Source organism: Lactuca sativa, chromosome 4, assembly GCF_002870075.4.
Source record: "Lactuca sativa cultivar Salinas chromosome 4, Lsat_Salinas_v11, whole genome shotgun sequence".
Lineage (NCBI taxonomy): Eukaryota > Viridiplantae > Streptophyta > Magnoliopsida > Asterales > Asteraceae > Lactuca > Lactuca sativa.
In genome coordinates this window covers 55835222-55851603 of record NC_056626.2, presented here as the reverse complement: position 1 = coordinate 55851603, position 16382 = coordinate 55835222, and the positions used below count along the sequence as shown (strand labels likewise).

Here is a 16382-nt window from a genome sequence, read left to right as displayed (position 1 = left end):
AGACATAACTTTATAAATGAAAGTAAAGATATTATTTTAATATTAAAATTTAGTTTATATATGATTACATTTTAGGCGTAAAGTTGGTTCAAACTCAAATTAACTCAAAATATAAACAATTTTGTTTGCTTGTTATTGCTAATTGAACCCGTCTATACCGAAGAATAAATGATATTTTTTTTTAATCTTTATTATATTTATCTTTGAGGGGCCCTTTTTTTTCTTTTCGCCCCAGGCCCCATATACGTTTGGACCGACCCTACTTGAAACCATTATCTTTTATTTGAAAAAGTCACTTCTTACCGTTTAACTAAAAATCAATATCAATAGCTCTATATTATATGTCGCGTATTTTTTAGTGCATGATGAAGTTGGCACTATACGGTTGTACATTTAATTATTTGTTGCCAAATACTTAAATACTCTTGTTGTGCAGTGGCTAAGTTCCAAATGCACCCTGCATAATCATATAAATATCAATTTCTACCTTTTAACTTTTCTTTTTCTACCTTGGCCACTAAAATTTTGAAATTCCTATCTGAACTTACATCTTAATTATACATTCATCCTATAATAATTATAACAACCAACTTTGCTTGTATATGAAGCAAAAAACATTCATCAGTCATCACTAGAATCATTAAGCATCTTGTAATCCTTCCTTCTTTTATAGAAAGAAAATGTAGATTTGAAAATTAATATCACACGTTGGCACTTGATAAAACATATGTAAATGCTCTATTTACACATGTTAATTTATGTTTTCCGCAAATGTTACAATTTAATCATATACTATAATCAAAATCTTTCAAACAATAAACAAGTAGAAAATAATAATATAAGTAGATCTTAATCTAAGAAGTGGTTGAAAGATTTAAACCTTAATTAGCTCTCTTAGACTATGAGGTTTGGTCTCACTTAGTTCTGCATTGAGTTGACTTGGCTTGTGGTGTTGTGTGGTGAACATCGTCTTCTTCTTTATTTCGCCACCCTTTTTGAACTAGATGAAGGGAGTAAAATGAAATTAATGGTAAAACCAAAAATAGCAATACAACTACTACCAAATAGAATGGTAAAGTAAACGGTATTTAATGGTTATTTAAAGAAAAGAAAAAAAATGCTCATGTATATAAATGATCTCCTATTGTAGGTAGCTCAAACACAATTCTTCAACAAAAGATTTAAAATACAAAGACATGAACACCAAATTCATGTTTGTTTTCGGTCTTCTTGTTGCAATCAACATCATGCATACCAAAGCATCCGGTAAAATATATTTCCCATCCATTTCTAGCTAAAACACAAGGGCGCTAAATAAAATTTATTTTAAGATATGCATTCATATTGTAAAACCTATATTCTTTTATAATTTTCATTGTAGTCATAAGTTCAAAACCAAATTTAAAAAAAAAAAAAGCATCTAAATTCAAAGCTTGATATATTTAAATTGTTTAAAAATCACATTTTGTGAAATAGTTCAAAAATAATTTTGGAATTTTTTTTTTATCCAAATAAGAACATGATTTTGATTATATATACATTTTTTTTTATCATGACTTGGGCAGTGTCCTTGCTGGAAAACGGTGGACTTGTTTGTGTATCCGTACGTTGCCATACAGATGAAGTATGTGAAACCACGTGCAAGGCTCAAGGATTCGCCGGAGGAGGTGTGTGTATGGGTCGGAGTTTTGAAACTCATCGCTGTTGTTGTTTATAAATAAAGCTCATTTTCATTGTAAACAAAATAACATATTTATGTTAAGGTGAGCATTGATGTTATTTAGAAAGTTGTTTTCTACTAATAACATGTGGTTAGCAGCAAGAAGGTTTGACTGGAACTAATTAATGATGCGTACGTATTTGATTTTGATGTTTGATCTTAAAAACCTTTTGGTGAAAGAAAATATTCACTACCAAATGGTAACCGCTTCATTTCATATCATGAATGCACACATTAAAAGAAACATAAACTTTTAGAAAGGACAAGTCTATCTCTAAAAGAAAATTAATACTCTCTAAGGTCCTGTTTGTTTTTTTCTAAAAAACCACGTTTAACCACTTATTGTTGCGTCACGTAACACACGCGCATCACTTGATCATTCGTAACTATTTGTTTTTCTGAAGACTTCTGAATTAAAAACTGTTGTGCGTGTGCTGCGTGGCGCAACACTTGACCATCTGCTTCAAACATCTTCACGTCTTACTTTAACTTATTGCAGCAGTCTGCAGAGGTTAAAAAACAAACAGACTTTTCATTACATGTTGCAGCTGTTTGGTCCCCATCTTCTGCTATAGAGGGTTGCAGAAGTGGTCCACAAACTTCAATCATTTTCACTTCGAACAAACAAACGGCCGCGACGAGGAGGGTTGTCATTATGGTACTTGTGGCTACAACGGATGTGTATTCACCAGATAGTAATAACAAATAAGAGTGTCTAGGAAAAAAACAAACAAACAAAACAAAAAACAAAAAACAAAAAAACAAAAACAAGAGACCCATCCAAACCACATAAAATATGGGTTATTTTGTTCGGATTATTTGGTTTATAGATAATTCGAATCTCTTAAATGATTAATAATGACTTTAGAACATCCATAAAAGCAAAACTTTTTAATGTCACCTCAACAAAATAAAAGGGAAATGATTCGTACATAATAGTTTTTTGTTATACACAACAATTTAGGCATTATAGAGTTGTATAGTATAACATTTTAAAGTATCAATTGTTATGTATGGAAAAAAATTATTGTGTACAAATGATCTCCCATAGCTTTTGATTAAGTTTTTTTAATATGCTAGAAATAATAAATGTATATATAGGTCCCACCAAAATAATTAAATAAGTTTGGTCTAGAATAGATTGTTTAAAGCAGTTAAATTAATATTTTTATATTTATGGAATTTATTTTGCAAGTCATTAGTGTCAAAGGACCTATGGAGTATAGAATTTACTATCTAAGTTATTTGATGTTAAAAGATTACGTAAGTTCTAAATGTAGGTGTCGAGTTTTACATTGCGAATTTTCTAACATTAGAGAGATGTGATTCACTGTTTCTAATATTAAAATAAAGAAAATTAAATTGATTCATATTTTATCCTCTATTTCATCCTCCTACCTAATTGTAACGTCTGTAGATCATGGATAATCAATTTAGAGATAATAGGGGTTGAAAATGACTTTTCGAAAAAATATTATTTATAATAAATAATCTTAACCAAGATGTAGAATATTTCTCATGGATTTCGTACATATAAAGAACGCTAAAATCCGAGTTATAACGAAGAAGTTATGGCTCGTCGAAGTTTTACGACAAAACCAACACGACACCGGGAGACATAAATAGTAAATTTACGATAGAGGATTTTTTGGCCTTAGTAATCTAAACAAAAGTCGTAGAATATGTTAACCTGGGAGCGTCCATAAAAAGAACGCCCAAATCTGACTTCGTATGAGGAAGTTATGAATTTTCTAAGATTTGGCTTAGTAGTACACGGCTCGAAACTCGAATTTTAGATCGAGCGGTGTTTGGCCTACGCGACCTAAATGAGAATTGAAGATCTCATTAATAGGAACTCAACGGTAAAAAGACGGACGAAAACAGAGTTCGTATGTAGAAGTTATGAATTTTACGCGGACATTTAACAGTATAATCTCCTCGTACTGTTAAGTTTAAGATTGGTCGAGAATTAGCCGACGGAGTCAAAATGAAAGTTGTAGATATTATTTTTACCTACGCGTGGATATAAAGAACGTAAAAAACGGAGGCCGTATGTGAAAGTTACGGATTTTAGAAGTCGGAAGTGGGTTGTGTGAAAATGAGTGATGTGGCACAATCTTGGTCATTGTTTCTCCCCAAGTCTTGCCACTAGATGGTGACATGTGGCACCAAGTTCAGCCATTTTCACCCTATAAATAGAACCTCTCTCACCCTCATTTTCTTCACACATTTCTCATTCTTTCTTCTTTTTACTCTTTCTCTAGAACCTCTCTCTAGCCCCGAAACCTCCCGAAAAGCCTAGGGAACCTTCCTAGCACGAGGCTGAAGCCCCGGAGTGCTCGAAGGCTCCGAGAAGACGAGCTTTTCGGCTCGGGAACGCTGCTCCAAGCTACGCCTACGCTATTTTTAATATAACTTTTATTTAATTATAGTAACGTTATTAAAAACATATAATAAGTAATTGGGCTATTATTATGGGTTATATAAGTATTATTTAACGCTTATATAATAGTAATAATAACTAGACTATTAATTAGTCTTGGCGAATAATAGACTAAACTCTAGTGGTAATAATACTAGGTTTCGTCGAAGGAAATTTTTTTTTTTCAAGAAGTGAAGCGCTGTCTGAGTTCGGAATCACCACCTTTTCAAGTGAATGCATCGTTATTTTCAGCTTACACATAGATATGAAATATTTTATATAAATTATGTGTTATGTGTGCATATTATTTGTATATTTGCTATCTATGCTGGATGAACGATTTTATACATTTTTTTAAAAATGATATAAACTGTATGTGTATTTTATATCTACAAAATGTGTTGGGTAAAACATGGGTAGATGTAATAGTTGTCGTGTGACAAAATAAAATAATGAGATGCCTCGTTATAGATGTTATTGATGATCCAGTCATCTAGCGGAGTATAGATGACAACCACGGACTATTCTAGACAGTCCAGTGGAACGCTAGCAGGTTCGCAACATGTAGGTGTTTATTTGAACTGTGTGCTCACCAGGTGTACTCCATCCCCCACATGGTTGCCTTAAGGACATTTATTGCTGAGGAATCCCCTTAGCAGTAGTGTCCATCCCAATGAAAGTCCTTAGACTATGTCCCTTGTGTTAGATGTTGTAGGGACGTAAAGTGAGGATAACGGGAACGGGTAATCGAGTTTGTTTGGTTTGATAAAGTTAATAAACTTATTTATTGTGGGTTGAAAACCCTATGTACTCACCAGGTTTCCCAACCTGACCCACTCAATTTATTTATATCACAGGTGTTGATATGAAATCATATTATACTGAGAGATTAAGGAGATATAAATCACTAGTGATAATGATTGTAAGTTCTGTTTATGCTTATGTTTCTGTATTGACGATGACATCCCAAATGTTTTAAAATGAATAAAAATACTTTTCTTCGGATATGATTTGAAAACGTATTTATCATGTTTTACTGGGAACAAATTCCGCAACATTTTTATTAAAAGATGTACTTTGATTTTTATAAAGCATAAACAAAACCGGTCTTTTCTTGCCGTAAAAATGGGGATGTCACACTAATCAATATCAAGTATAATCCATTAATTCTTTTTTCTCATTAGTGAATATGAAGAAAAATATAAAGATTTTGTAGGAGGATATTTAACATCTCTTAAAATAATGGTACAAATTATGGGTATTTTGGTTTATCACATATCCGTTTTATCCATGAAAAAAATCTTGAATCGAAACTTTACTAGTTTATTTTGTTAATCGAATCACACAACCCAAAATCAATTAAATTGAAACTTATGTAGTAAGTTGGACCAAATAGAATAAATAACACATGATAAAAAAAATAATTAAAAAAAACTAATAGAATAACACACGTAGACACAGTGTTGCAAGCCATACGACACTATTTTGTCATTGACATAAAATAAAAAATTGATTATTACTTTTGGTGACGCCATGTCTTTGACAAAAAGTAATTGATTTTTATTTTAGAAAGACTAGTAACTTTTTCGACATGTCGAAAGTAATTTCTAAATTTATTTAAATTGACAACATTTTTATGTATTTTTTAAATTTATTTTCCATAAATTTCATACGATAAACCAACACAATCCAGATTTACTAGTAAACACTTGAAAATTTATATAAAATGAATCTAGAAACTAATATTAAATTTGCTCTATCACGAAGATTTTTGGATATGAGAATAAAAATATATTAAAGTTTAAAATATTGTAAACATAAAGTTGTTTAATATTTAAATTAGTATATCCAAAAAGTTAATATAAACCCAAAAACTAAATAAAATGCTCCAAATCCAAAAACTAACTCACGTAGCATTAACAAAACACCACCAGAACTATCAAACATAAAACTATAACAATATAAATCTTCAAACATAAAAAATAAAATAAAAAAAAAAACAAACTATTTAACTTTTAAATATAGTCACAATGTCAAAAAAGTGGCTTCTTGCCATTTAACAAACCCATCAAATGATCCAAAACATGAGTTGCTCCATCACGAAGACCAGAGTGCATGTATTCATTAGTTACCCATAACCTTATTCCCCCTATCTCTTTACTCGTTTCCATTGCCACATTAAAATTAACAAACATATCTTCATAATAAACCGCAGCAGCAACTGGCACCTATTTTTTTTTTTTTTTTTTTTTTAAATTAAACGATTAAAAATATGTTCATTATATTTTTTTAAGTAAACATTATTATACAATTAAAACACACCTTGTTATTATTCAATGCTGTTTTGTTATATAAAGGAGGCCAATCTTTTTTCTCAGCCAACAAATTTGCTGCTTCCTTAAATGGCCTCAATGCATGAATTTCATCAAACATCCATGGAACACCATCTGCATTTTTTTTTAAATATAAATAAAACATTTTCATTTTTTTTAATATAAAAATTTAATCGGAAAATTTACCTCTCCTGTGAGCAAAACAGGGCGGTTTTCTTTAGCGGCTTTTACTGCATCAAGTTTACTTTCATGTTCAAGTCTTACTCTGTGAGCAGCCCATTGTGATGCAGCTCCCTTTTAAGTTAGTTACAATAAATAAGATTAAATTTTATTTATTTTTTGAGTTTATTTTATGATGAAATTGAAAAGAGTAGATTACCTGACAATATATGGATTCATGCAAAAGGGCGTATAGTGGATTTGTATCGAAAGATAGCCACCTTTCAAACTGTATTGTATAAAGTGATGTTAAGGTTTTCGCAGGGGCAATTCTGTCATTATACATATAATATGTAAAAGAGGAAAAAAAATTCTTACAGAATTTAAGAAGTAATAGCTTATTTGCTTCTTTGACCCTGGAACTATTACCGGATCCCACACTCTTTCAAACCTATAAATAAAACAAAAACAATAATATGACAGGGGTATTTTAGTCTTTTAGATATTTGATTAATAGTCAAACATACAAGTAGTGCAAACGCTCGAAGCCTGTGCTAGCACCTAAGCCAGTAAGGCCAAGGAGTTGTAGGCCCCGCGGGGTTAATACACCACCAGATGGAAGAGGAACCTATTATAATAACACACAGTGAAGGTGAAAAGAGATTAGTTATATTTTTTAGATAATCAAGATTCGAAGTTTTTTTTTTATTTATTTACGAAAATACCCTTACCCCGCCTCCTTCGGACTCTGCCAAATGGATTACAACATCACGAATGATCTGAATATCCTGAGGGTATCTTTTGTAATATTTTTCATTTTGGAGGACAATAGGGTCAATACAAGCTCTATACACAGTTTCAGCTGTGCATCCATCTTTAATTGGTGGAATCCCACCAGTCAAAAAGACTTGTTTTAGCCCTTGTGGTGCAAAACTTAGATATGTCACTCCACAAAAACCACCAAAACTCTATTAACAAAACAAAAGAGGTGAGGTGTCATTTGCTAATATAACCTGTTAATAAAAAGGGTATTTTCGTCTTTTTCATACCTGGCCCAAGAGCTTCCAAGGAGCAGCATCAGGAACAAGATGTTTTCTAATAAATTCAGCATCATTCACAATATTATCTGCTCGAAAATACTTCAAGTAATCAACCAATTCTTGTGGAGATTTGAATTGTAGCATTGATGATGTTGTTAGAGGAGTTGACAACCCTGTTCCTCTCTGCAATTTTAGAAAATCAAAAGATGAAAAAGTGATAGATGCAAAAATATAGTAATGGTTAATAAAAGAACAGGGAAAGGGTAAAAATGGAAATATGCCTGATCCAAAAGAATAACGCGATGTTCTTCGCATGCTTTATTCAACCACCCACTTGACTCAGTTGGCCTTGGTGACTCAAAACCAGGTCCACCTTGTAGGTATAACAGGTATGGCAGAGCTTGATCTTCCTTTCCAACTGCACAACATGAAAATCAAACTCCATATTCAACAAGTTTTTTATGTATAAACTTTTGAGTTTATTGTCACTCGTAAATTAGTTCAATTTTATTTTGTATCTTAATAAGCCTCTTCAATTTCTTCAATGATTGTACCTTAATAAGTCCCTTTATCTGTGTAGTTTTCATCAGATCTTGATCCAAATCATGGGAACAGAAGTATGATAATACGAAAGAAGAAGTACTTTCTTAATTTCAAAATAGAAAATCGGCCCATCCATCTTGCGATCAAACGGGTTAATTTTCAACATAATAGTCTAGATGACAGTGAATCTAAATAATTTGATATAACAAACTCGATATCCAGCAATGTTGATATTAAATTAGTCAGAAGAGTCCACATCACTTTGCATTGCAATGAATTGCCTTTGACCGAAAAAGTCTTGGCATTGAAGTGATGAGTATAATGATTCAGTGGTAACCAGGACTCATAATTTGTACAAAATAATTCCGGAATGAAAGTGGAAGTTAATGATTTACCGGAAACGGCCTCCCGAGCAAAAACCGAGATTTTAGGGGATTGAGATAGAGAATAATCGAGTGGGACAGTGAAGTGATGGTCGCGAAGACGGAGTTCCGGGACGGAGTACCATGGTCCCGCGATGTGTTCCGCCGGCGATGAAGACTTTTTTATTAAGTTTTGGTCCATGGTGGCGGTGGCGGTGGCGGTGACGGCTGAAATCGATCTGCGGAGGGACCGGAAGTAGAGCGTTCGTTTGGGGGAAGTCGTTGGCGTTGGTAGAGACGGAGGAGGGTAACGAAGGAAGAGTTGTACGGTGAAGTATAGTGATCGCATCATGTTGTTACGAGGTGCCGCGATCCACGTGATTATTTGTTATAGATAATTCCTGAGTTTTTTTTTTTTAATAATTAAGGAAACTAACCTCTTTTTAATGTTATTTTAATGATAATAATTTTTTTTTTGTAACAAATATACCTATTCTGAAATGCGATGAACACTCCGGAATACGCAGAAGGAGTCTGAAATATCCAATATTTGTATGTTTTTTTGTTGTACATGCATGTGGTGCATGTAAGTATCTTATAGTGTGTTTAGAACCGTCTTTTTAGTCCGGAACTATGTTTCTAGAAAATCTGGAAAGGTTCTTTAGGTCCGGAATACAAAGATCTTGATCTGAAATGATGTTCTGGAATACGAAGAACTTGGCCTAGAATGATGTTCTGGGATGAGAAGTCGTAATGATAATTGATTATTGTTTTTTTTGTGGCTGACATTGTTTAATAACCTCTATTAGTCCAAAGACGAGTTTTCATGGATGTTAAAAAAATAGGTTTTGCAGACGAAAAAGATTTATTCCATTTACAGGAGCTTTCAAAATTACATTCAATAAAGGCAAAAATGATTATAATTTTGTTAAAATGGTTGGTTTTTATGGTAATATGCATTAAAATGTTATTGAAATTTTGTTTTTGCAGATAACAAACCAGGATGCCGATTTAGAAATTATAAAATAAATAAATAAACTAGCAAAGACACCTATAAAATTAAGAAAGAAATCAGAAATGTTTTTAAAGCTTAAATTGAAAGCAGATAAAATTCTAAAAGATGGAACCGGAGCAAGTTCAGACAAACCAATTATTATAAACTAGTTGCAATACCATTATATTTTTATGGTTAGGTTTCAGCATGTTGGTTTTATTGTTGGATATGTTTATGTAAGTCCATGTTTTTAATGTGTATGTTAATATATTTAAATATATTCAGTCTCCAACATTCAGTGACTCGATCAATGAGGATGAGTTGCCAATAGAATATGATATACTTCGTCTTGAAGAAGGACAACGATGTCTTGTTGATACGACTGCATTAAAGTTCATTCATGACTATCAACGTGCGAAACAACAAATGGTGATACTGGAAATCCCATTACCGCGTTATGCGTCAATAAAATCTCATCTAATTCTAACAACATATGTTAGACGGTCTCGTTCTGCATGAAGCTTATCAATCTTTGCATTTGCATGTTGAATCCACTTCTTAGTTTCTATAACCTTTTTCATAACTTCAGCAACCCATTTTTTCGTTTATGAGTTCCACTAGATCGTTTGCACATTGATCTAGTGTCTGGCTTGTTTTAGAATCCCTTTCGCTTGCTTGTTCAGCAGCCTTCATAGCTTGGAAAATGTCATCAGACATTTTATCCTGTGGTGAGAAATCTAGGCCTTCCGAAAACGGGTTAATATCTGAACAATGCCAAACATCAAACTCAATGAACTCATTCTCAAATTATTTATATGTTTACGATGCAAGGTAGGTACATATTAATAGTCCGAAATGCCATGTCTGGAATAAGTGTCTGGAATCTATGTCTCCGAAATGAGATGTTTGAAATGCGTGTCCGGAATAAGCGTCCGTGACTCATATTCGTCAGGAATATATGACATATATAACTGATTTGACTATAGATGAATGATTGATATGACTTTCAGAATGTCAGTTCGGAATCCAACATCAACCATTATAAATAAGAGACTAGAATTGTAAAACCTTTAGAACTCCATAATTATAAAACTTTTAGAAGTCTGGAATGATAGTAAATCAACCCCAGTCGTGGACTATACAGGAAGAGATCACGCTCGTTCTGTAATGGGTAATAATTGAGGATAATATGGTTTTCCTCATGCTACTACATCTAATGTACGGATCGTGATGGGAACGTTTGAAAAAATTGTTTCACTTTGAGTTAGATGTTCCACAATATCGAACTGAAGAAGAAGTGAATGCTAAGTTTGTAGACATATTGTCAAAGATGAAGAATTTTATAAAATTTTATCACAAGCTTAACAACGAATAAATGGATGAAGATGAACAAGTAATTTTACAGCTGGCAAGGGTGGAATACAGATACAAAAATAACAGGGTTGATTTTCCATACGGGCATGCTTGAGATATTTTAAAAGATGTCTTGTATTTTTAAATTATGTATTTTGTTATTTTTATGTTTAATAAGGTTATGGTAGTTAAAAATTATGTTTTTTCTATCTTTGTAACATCTAACAAATATTAGGGCAATAATAATATCTATCATTAATCACTCCAAAAATCGATTATAAATATAATTAGCTGCATATTAAAGGTGAAATGTAATGTCCGGAATGAGGGTCCAAAATGTACGTCCGGGATGTGCTCCGAAATATGTATAATTGACTCCGTGTGTTAGGAATCTATTACAAGTTTACTGTTCGGAACGACTACACATAATACAACCTACGAGACCATAGTACCCTCTACAAATGCCATTATATAATTGAATTCAAGTGTCCAAACTCGATACCTTGTTAAATCTATTACTAAAAATTCATTTTTCATAAATCAAATATACAATTGTGGCGCTCAAAGTATTATAAGGACATCAATGACTAGCAATAGCCCTGGATGGCTATTTTACGTTTGTCCTAAAGAGGTATATGGGTTCTCATTTCATTATTTTTACTTTGAATTAATAATAATTTAAACAATATACGTCGTGTGTTTGATATTAAATTTTTAGGGACCATAGTTTGGGTTTATTTGTTGGGTTGACAAAGCAAAAGGCAATAATTCATTGATAATTTGTAACTTAGTCGATCGAAGAAGAAGCTTGAAACCAAAAATTTGCACTTGAAAATAGTGTTAATTTGTAGTTGGATTTTCTTTTTTGGTATTGTTGTGTACATGTTGTAAGCTTTATGTTTATCAACTAAGTTTATGTAACACTTATTAGTTAATCTATGTAATATGTAATGTTTGTTTGTTTTTTGGAATATCATTCCGGATTCACATAATTAATTGCAATTACATAGGCACAAAACAATCATCAAAAGGTCTGGTATTTCTCATTCAGATAGAGGGGGAAGATGGTGCATTGTTTGTGTTTGGTAGGTGGTCTGAAACACATCAACCCAATAATATATCTAAATCATATTAACTAATTCATGGATGTTCGAATGACATGATATCGCAATAGCATGATCACACTATATCGAGACTGAGCTACTTCCCACATGAAATGTATGATCTACAACACACAACGGGTAAAAACCTACAAAAAAATTTAAGCATATCCCAAGAAAAGTGTAAATATACAAATCTTTATAATAAACAAGTATAACAATGTACATGCCATATAGCTGTCTTTACCCGGACCATGCAAGAAACCCGGTAGAACCATGGACAGATGCACCCTCAAACGCCTATAAAAACTGTGCATCACCTTAGAAAAAGGGGAGAACTTTCTCATCACTAACAACTTTACTACGTTCCTAATCGACATCTGACTTAGGCATCGGAGAGCAATATCGGGGTCCATCCCTCGGTATCGCTTTTTAACATATTATTTGTCTAGCTCTTGCAGTTTGCCTTCCAGATTGTGCATTAGACAAGAAAACCACCTATGTGCTACCACGTATTCGGAAGACCACATAGCAACATCGACATCATCCATCTAACAATATTGAGATATGCATTCACAAAGAAAACAAATAATCTTCATGAGCAATACAAAACGCAATGAAACGACCAACAACAAGGTTATCAAAAAGACCGTATACTGAAAACCACAATTTGAAATTGTTGCCAACAATAATGCACATAAAAGGGATAGGAGACGAAAGGAGTCCCAAACTACTTCAGAAGAACAATCTAACAAAAACTAGCAAGATAGAAGAAAACAAAAACAGACCACAATTGACAACGAGGAGAATGACACAACCACCTTGGACCAATATGGGAACATTTAGACGAAACATTTCTGCAATATTCTGTTAAGTTTGGAAAGAAGCGTGCAAATGTAGAAGGATCTCCTAAATCTTCAAGTTTCATGTGATTCCACGGAGTTTGTCAAATTGGTGAAATGATTCATACTCAAGTGTTGTTAGTTTATGATTTTGATGTCATTTTGTTCATCTGATTTTTGTAACATTCAACTTATACGAAATTAACCATCCATTAGCAAAACAGCAAAACTGACAAATCATTTCATCTAGTGAAAACCAAAAGATATAGCATAAATGCATAATCAACAACAAAACTTTGACTAAATATAATGAAAAACCATCCCATCCAAAAAAAAAAAAAACACAAAACTGTTGATATAAAGCATAACCCTTAATTAAAAACCATTATCAAACTGAATCATCATCTTTCTGTTTCTTTCGCTTCTTTTCTGAATGCTTAATGCTTTCTTTCCCTTCTTTTGCTTCAGACTCTTTTTGCTTCTTTTCCACTTTGGCCTCCTTAGCTTCCCTCCTCTCCCTTTTCACCCCCTTTGGCTTAAAGGGTAAAGACGCACTTCCAACCTGTTGATCTGGAACATAAATCTTTCCAATTTTGCCCTCGATTGGATCTTTGCTCACATTCTTCTCCTGAAATTATCACACAAACAAAATCAAACCATAAACTTTCAAACACACATTGTTGCAGTTTTCATCACAAGTGGTTACAATTTAACCAACCTTCTTCTTTGTTAACTCAGGAGCAATTTTCATGGCCTCTTTCCTTAAACTTTCATCAGGTCGCCTGTGTCTTCTAACTACCAAATCCATTGAGGGGCCCACTTCAACCAACTCCATCTTAGGAACAATATTCCCTGACTTTTTTAGCCTCAAAGCACAATGTGTAAACAACACTTTAGTAGGAGAAACTGCTGTACAAACATACACACGATCTAATCCAGCAAGATTTAGATTCTTCACAACCTACAATAATATATGAAAATAAATACATGTTTCATAATAGGAGTATAAAGAAAAGAAAGGGCAATTAAGTAAAAAAGACAAGACATACCTGTCCTCTGAACAAGTCAAGCAAAACCTCCTTAAGATGCTTAAGCTCATCATTGTTCTCAAATCCTTCTCCAATAAATGCAAAAAAGGGTTTTGATCCGATTAAAGGGGCTATTCTTTTGTCATATGAAAATGATGCCATGCTTTTGAAATTTTCAACTCCAAGTTCCACAAGGTCATAAATATGGTGATCATATGTTCTTCCTATCACAAGATTGTCAGGCCTCTTCTTTGAATGTGAACCATACTGCAAAGTGGAAAAATAAAAGATAAAAGAAGTGTTTGAAAAAAAAAAAAAAAGATTTTATTTTAAATTGTAAACTTACCACAAACAGGCTGCAATCAGTTTTGAGTGAGTAGAACTCAAGTGAAGTTTCACCCCCACTCTCAAAAGGTCTGATGTTATCGTTTCTTCTGCTGTATTTCACAGCATTGTCCTTTTTAAGATGATAGATTTCTGTCAATACAGCATTTAGGACATTGCTTGTTTTTGTTCCATGTAGTAAGAGTGTCTTTTTCCCAAATTCCACCTGCATAAATACATAGTTAGGTGTTAAATTTCATTAACAAACTATTTGATTCTTTTAGTAAAAGATAAGAAACAAAAGTTTGGAGAATTACCAGTCTTGGAGCCCGTTTCTCCAGCTCCCTCTTGGCTCTCAAAGATTTAGGGGTTTTTATACGCAACATGATATACCTGTGACAAGGTAAAAACATGAAAGAATGGAATAAGTTAAGAGCAACATACACCTTCAAATTGTTCCAGTTATCATATAAGCATCTTAAGAATAACATCTAGGTTCAATTGAAAATTGAAGCACAAACACATATGCAAGCAAACTGTTACATAACAGAAAAATTGGAGTATGTAACTCCTCGGTATTTTATTCACATTTCACATTCAAAAAAATCTAACAGAAAAACTTTCTATTTTACAGCTCTTTTATGAGTTTGTGATGCATCAATTGATAGAACCAACAAAGAAATCTAGCAGAAACCAGTGAAAAGAAGGAAGAGTGAAAGCTAGGAAAAAAATCGACATCAGGGAGGGCTCGACAGCAAGGAAAAATTGGACAAAAACGAACCTTAGCTGTTGGGTGCGACGGTCTCCGGCAGGTGGCTACACAGGGGAGGAGATTGGCTAACGGCGGTGTCTTCACAGGAGTAGGGCTTGCTTGAGGAGGCAACGATCGAGAGAAGCAGGAGGCGTAGGTTTTGTGTCGCTGTATAAGGTTTAGGTTAAAGGCCTTAAGGGGTATATTGGTCGATTTGGTGAAATAAGTATATATATGGTTAACAAAATGAAAAAGAAAACTGAAACCCATAAAATCTTAAAATACCGTTCTATACTAAAAATTAGATCCGGCAAAATCTGGCACGACACTACAATTCGGTATGAACCCGACACGAAGTTAGCAGGTTAGGGTCAGTGATTTCGACCCGTTTATATACACGGATTGACACGACACAACACGATAATTAAACGGGTAAGGTTATAGTCAATACTTTCAACTCGAAGATAACCCGATTAATTAATTAATTAATTATATATATAATACATTTGTAGTGGCCAAAATTCAAGAACTAAAAGTAAATTTCAAAATTTCGAAATGACTTAATTTTACTCTTTCTTACTATCTATCTCATTTGCTTCATAACTCTAACTCTTTCCGTGTTGCTTTCTAAACTTACTACTACCTCCCTCCCATATTTATTGTCAAATTTTGACTTTTGAAGTCTTTATTCTTCAAATTTGACCTTAAATATTTTTGTTTTTGATATGAGAAATTAAATATCCTCCTACCTTTTAATACTACTAATCATCCTACTCATTTAAATGATGACATGTGTCATATTAGTATCCTAAAATATCATTAAATCTCATTAAATAAGCATTAAATGTTACACATATCACCATTTCATTGGGTAGGATGATATGTAGGAACAAAAAGTAGGATGATATTTAATTTATCTTTTGATATATAACACTTAATGTAAAATATATGAATAAATTGTGTTTTAAATGTCAAAGTGACTTAATTTTACTCTTCTTCACTACAAATCTCATTTGCTTCCTAACTCTAATTGTTTCCATTTTGCTTTCTAAACTTACTACTATAATTTTTTTTTTCCATTCCGCCTCCCAACTCCAGCATTTAACTTTTTCATTTTTCTTCCTCCATGACTCTTAATTTTCAACCTTTAAAATGTTTCAACCCGGCATGACACAACATATTTATAAGGTTTAAACCTTAACCCGAAACCCGACACGAAATTGACACGAAAATAGACAGGTTGACACGACACGACACGATACTTAAATAATAAGCATTAAATGTTACACATATCACCATTTCATTGGGTAGGATGATATGTAGGAACAAAAAGTAGGATGATATTTAATTTATCTTTTGATATATAACACTTAATGTAAAATATATGAATAAATTGTGTTTTAAATGTCAA

At 32.8% G+C, this 16382-nt stretch overlaps 2 protein-coding genes across 3 annotated transcripts; both read right to left on the bottom strand.

Moving 5' to 3' along the window:
• Positions 1-6033: 6033 nt before the first annotated feature.
• Positions 6034-8953, bottom strand: LOC111878548 (uncharacterized). 2 transcript variants are annotated; one of them, XR_006190316.2, is made up of 10 exons: positions 8613-8952; positions 7956-8092; positions 7684-7857; positions 7366-7602; positions 7162-7262; positions 7013-7085; positions 6855-6923; positions 6662-6769; positions 6465-6589; positions 6034-6370 (listed from the first exon to the last, which is right to left on the bottom strand). XR_006190316.2 is itself a non-coding variant. In XM_023875068.3 (10 exons), the coding sequence occupies exons 1-10, from the start codon at positions 8929-8931 to the stop codon at positions 6176-6178; spliced, it is 1539 nt and encodes a 512-aa protein (XP_023730836.1). In that variant the 5' UTR covers positions 8932-8953; the 3' UTR covers positions 6034-6175. The 2 variants fall into 2 exon arrangements, 1 of the variants encoding a protein (XP_023730836.1); XM_023875068.3 differs by having other exon boundaries at positions 6465-6583; positions 6655-6769; positions 8613-8953.
• A 4106-nt stretch (positions 8954-13059) lies between these two features.
• On the bottom strand, positions 13060-15187 carry LOC111878529 (ribosome production factor 2 homolog). Its single transcript, XM_023875044.3, has 6 exons — positions 15002-15187; positions 14538-14613; positions 14243-14446; positions 13918-14163; positions 13587-13829; positions 13060-13496 (listed from the first exon to the last, which is right to left on the bottom strand). Exons 2-6 carry the CDS (start codon positions 14604-14606, stop codon positions 13257-13259), a joined length of 1002 nt encoding a protein of 333 aa, XP_023730812.1. The 5' UTR covers positions 14607-14613; positions 15002-15187; the 3' UTR covers positions 13060-13256.
• Between the last annotated feature and the right edge of the window lie 1195 nt (positions 15188-16382).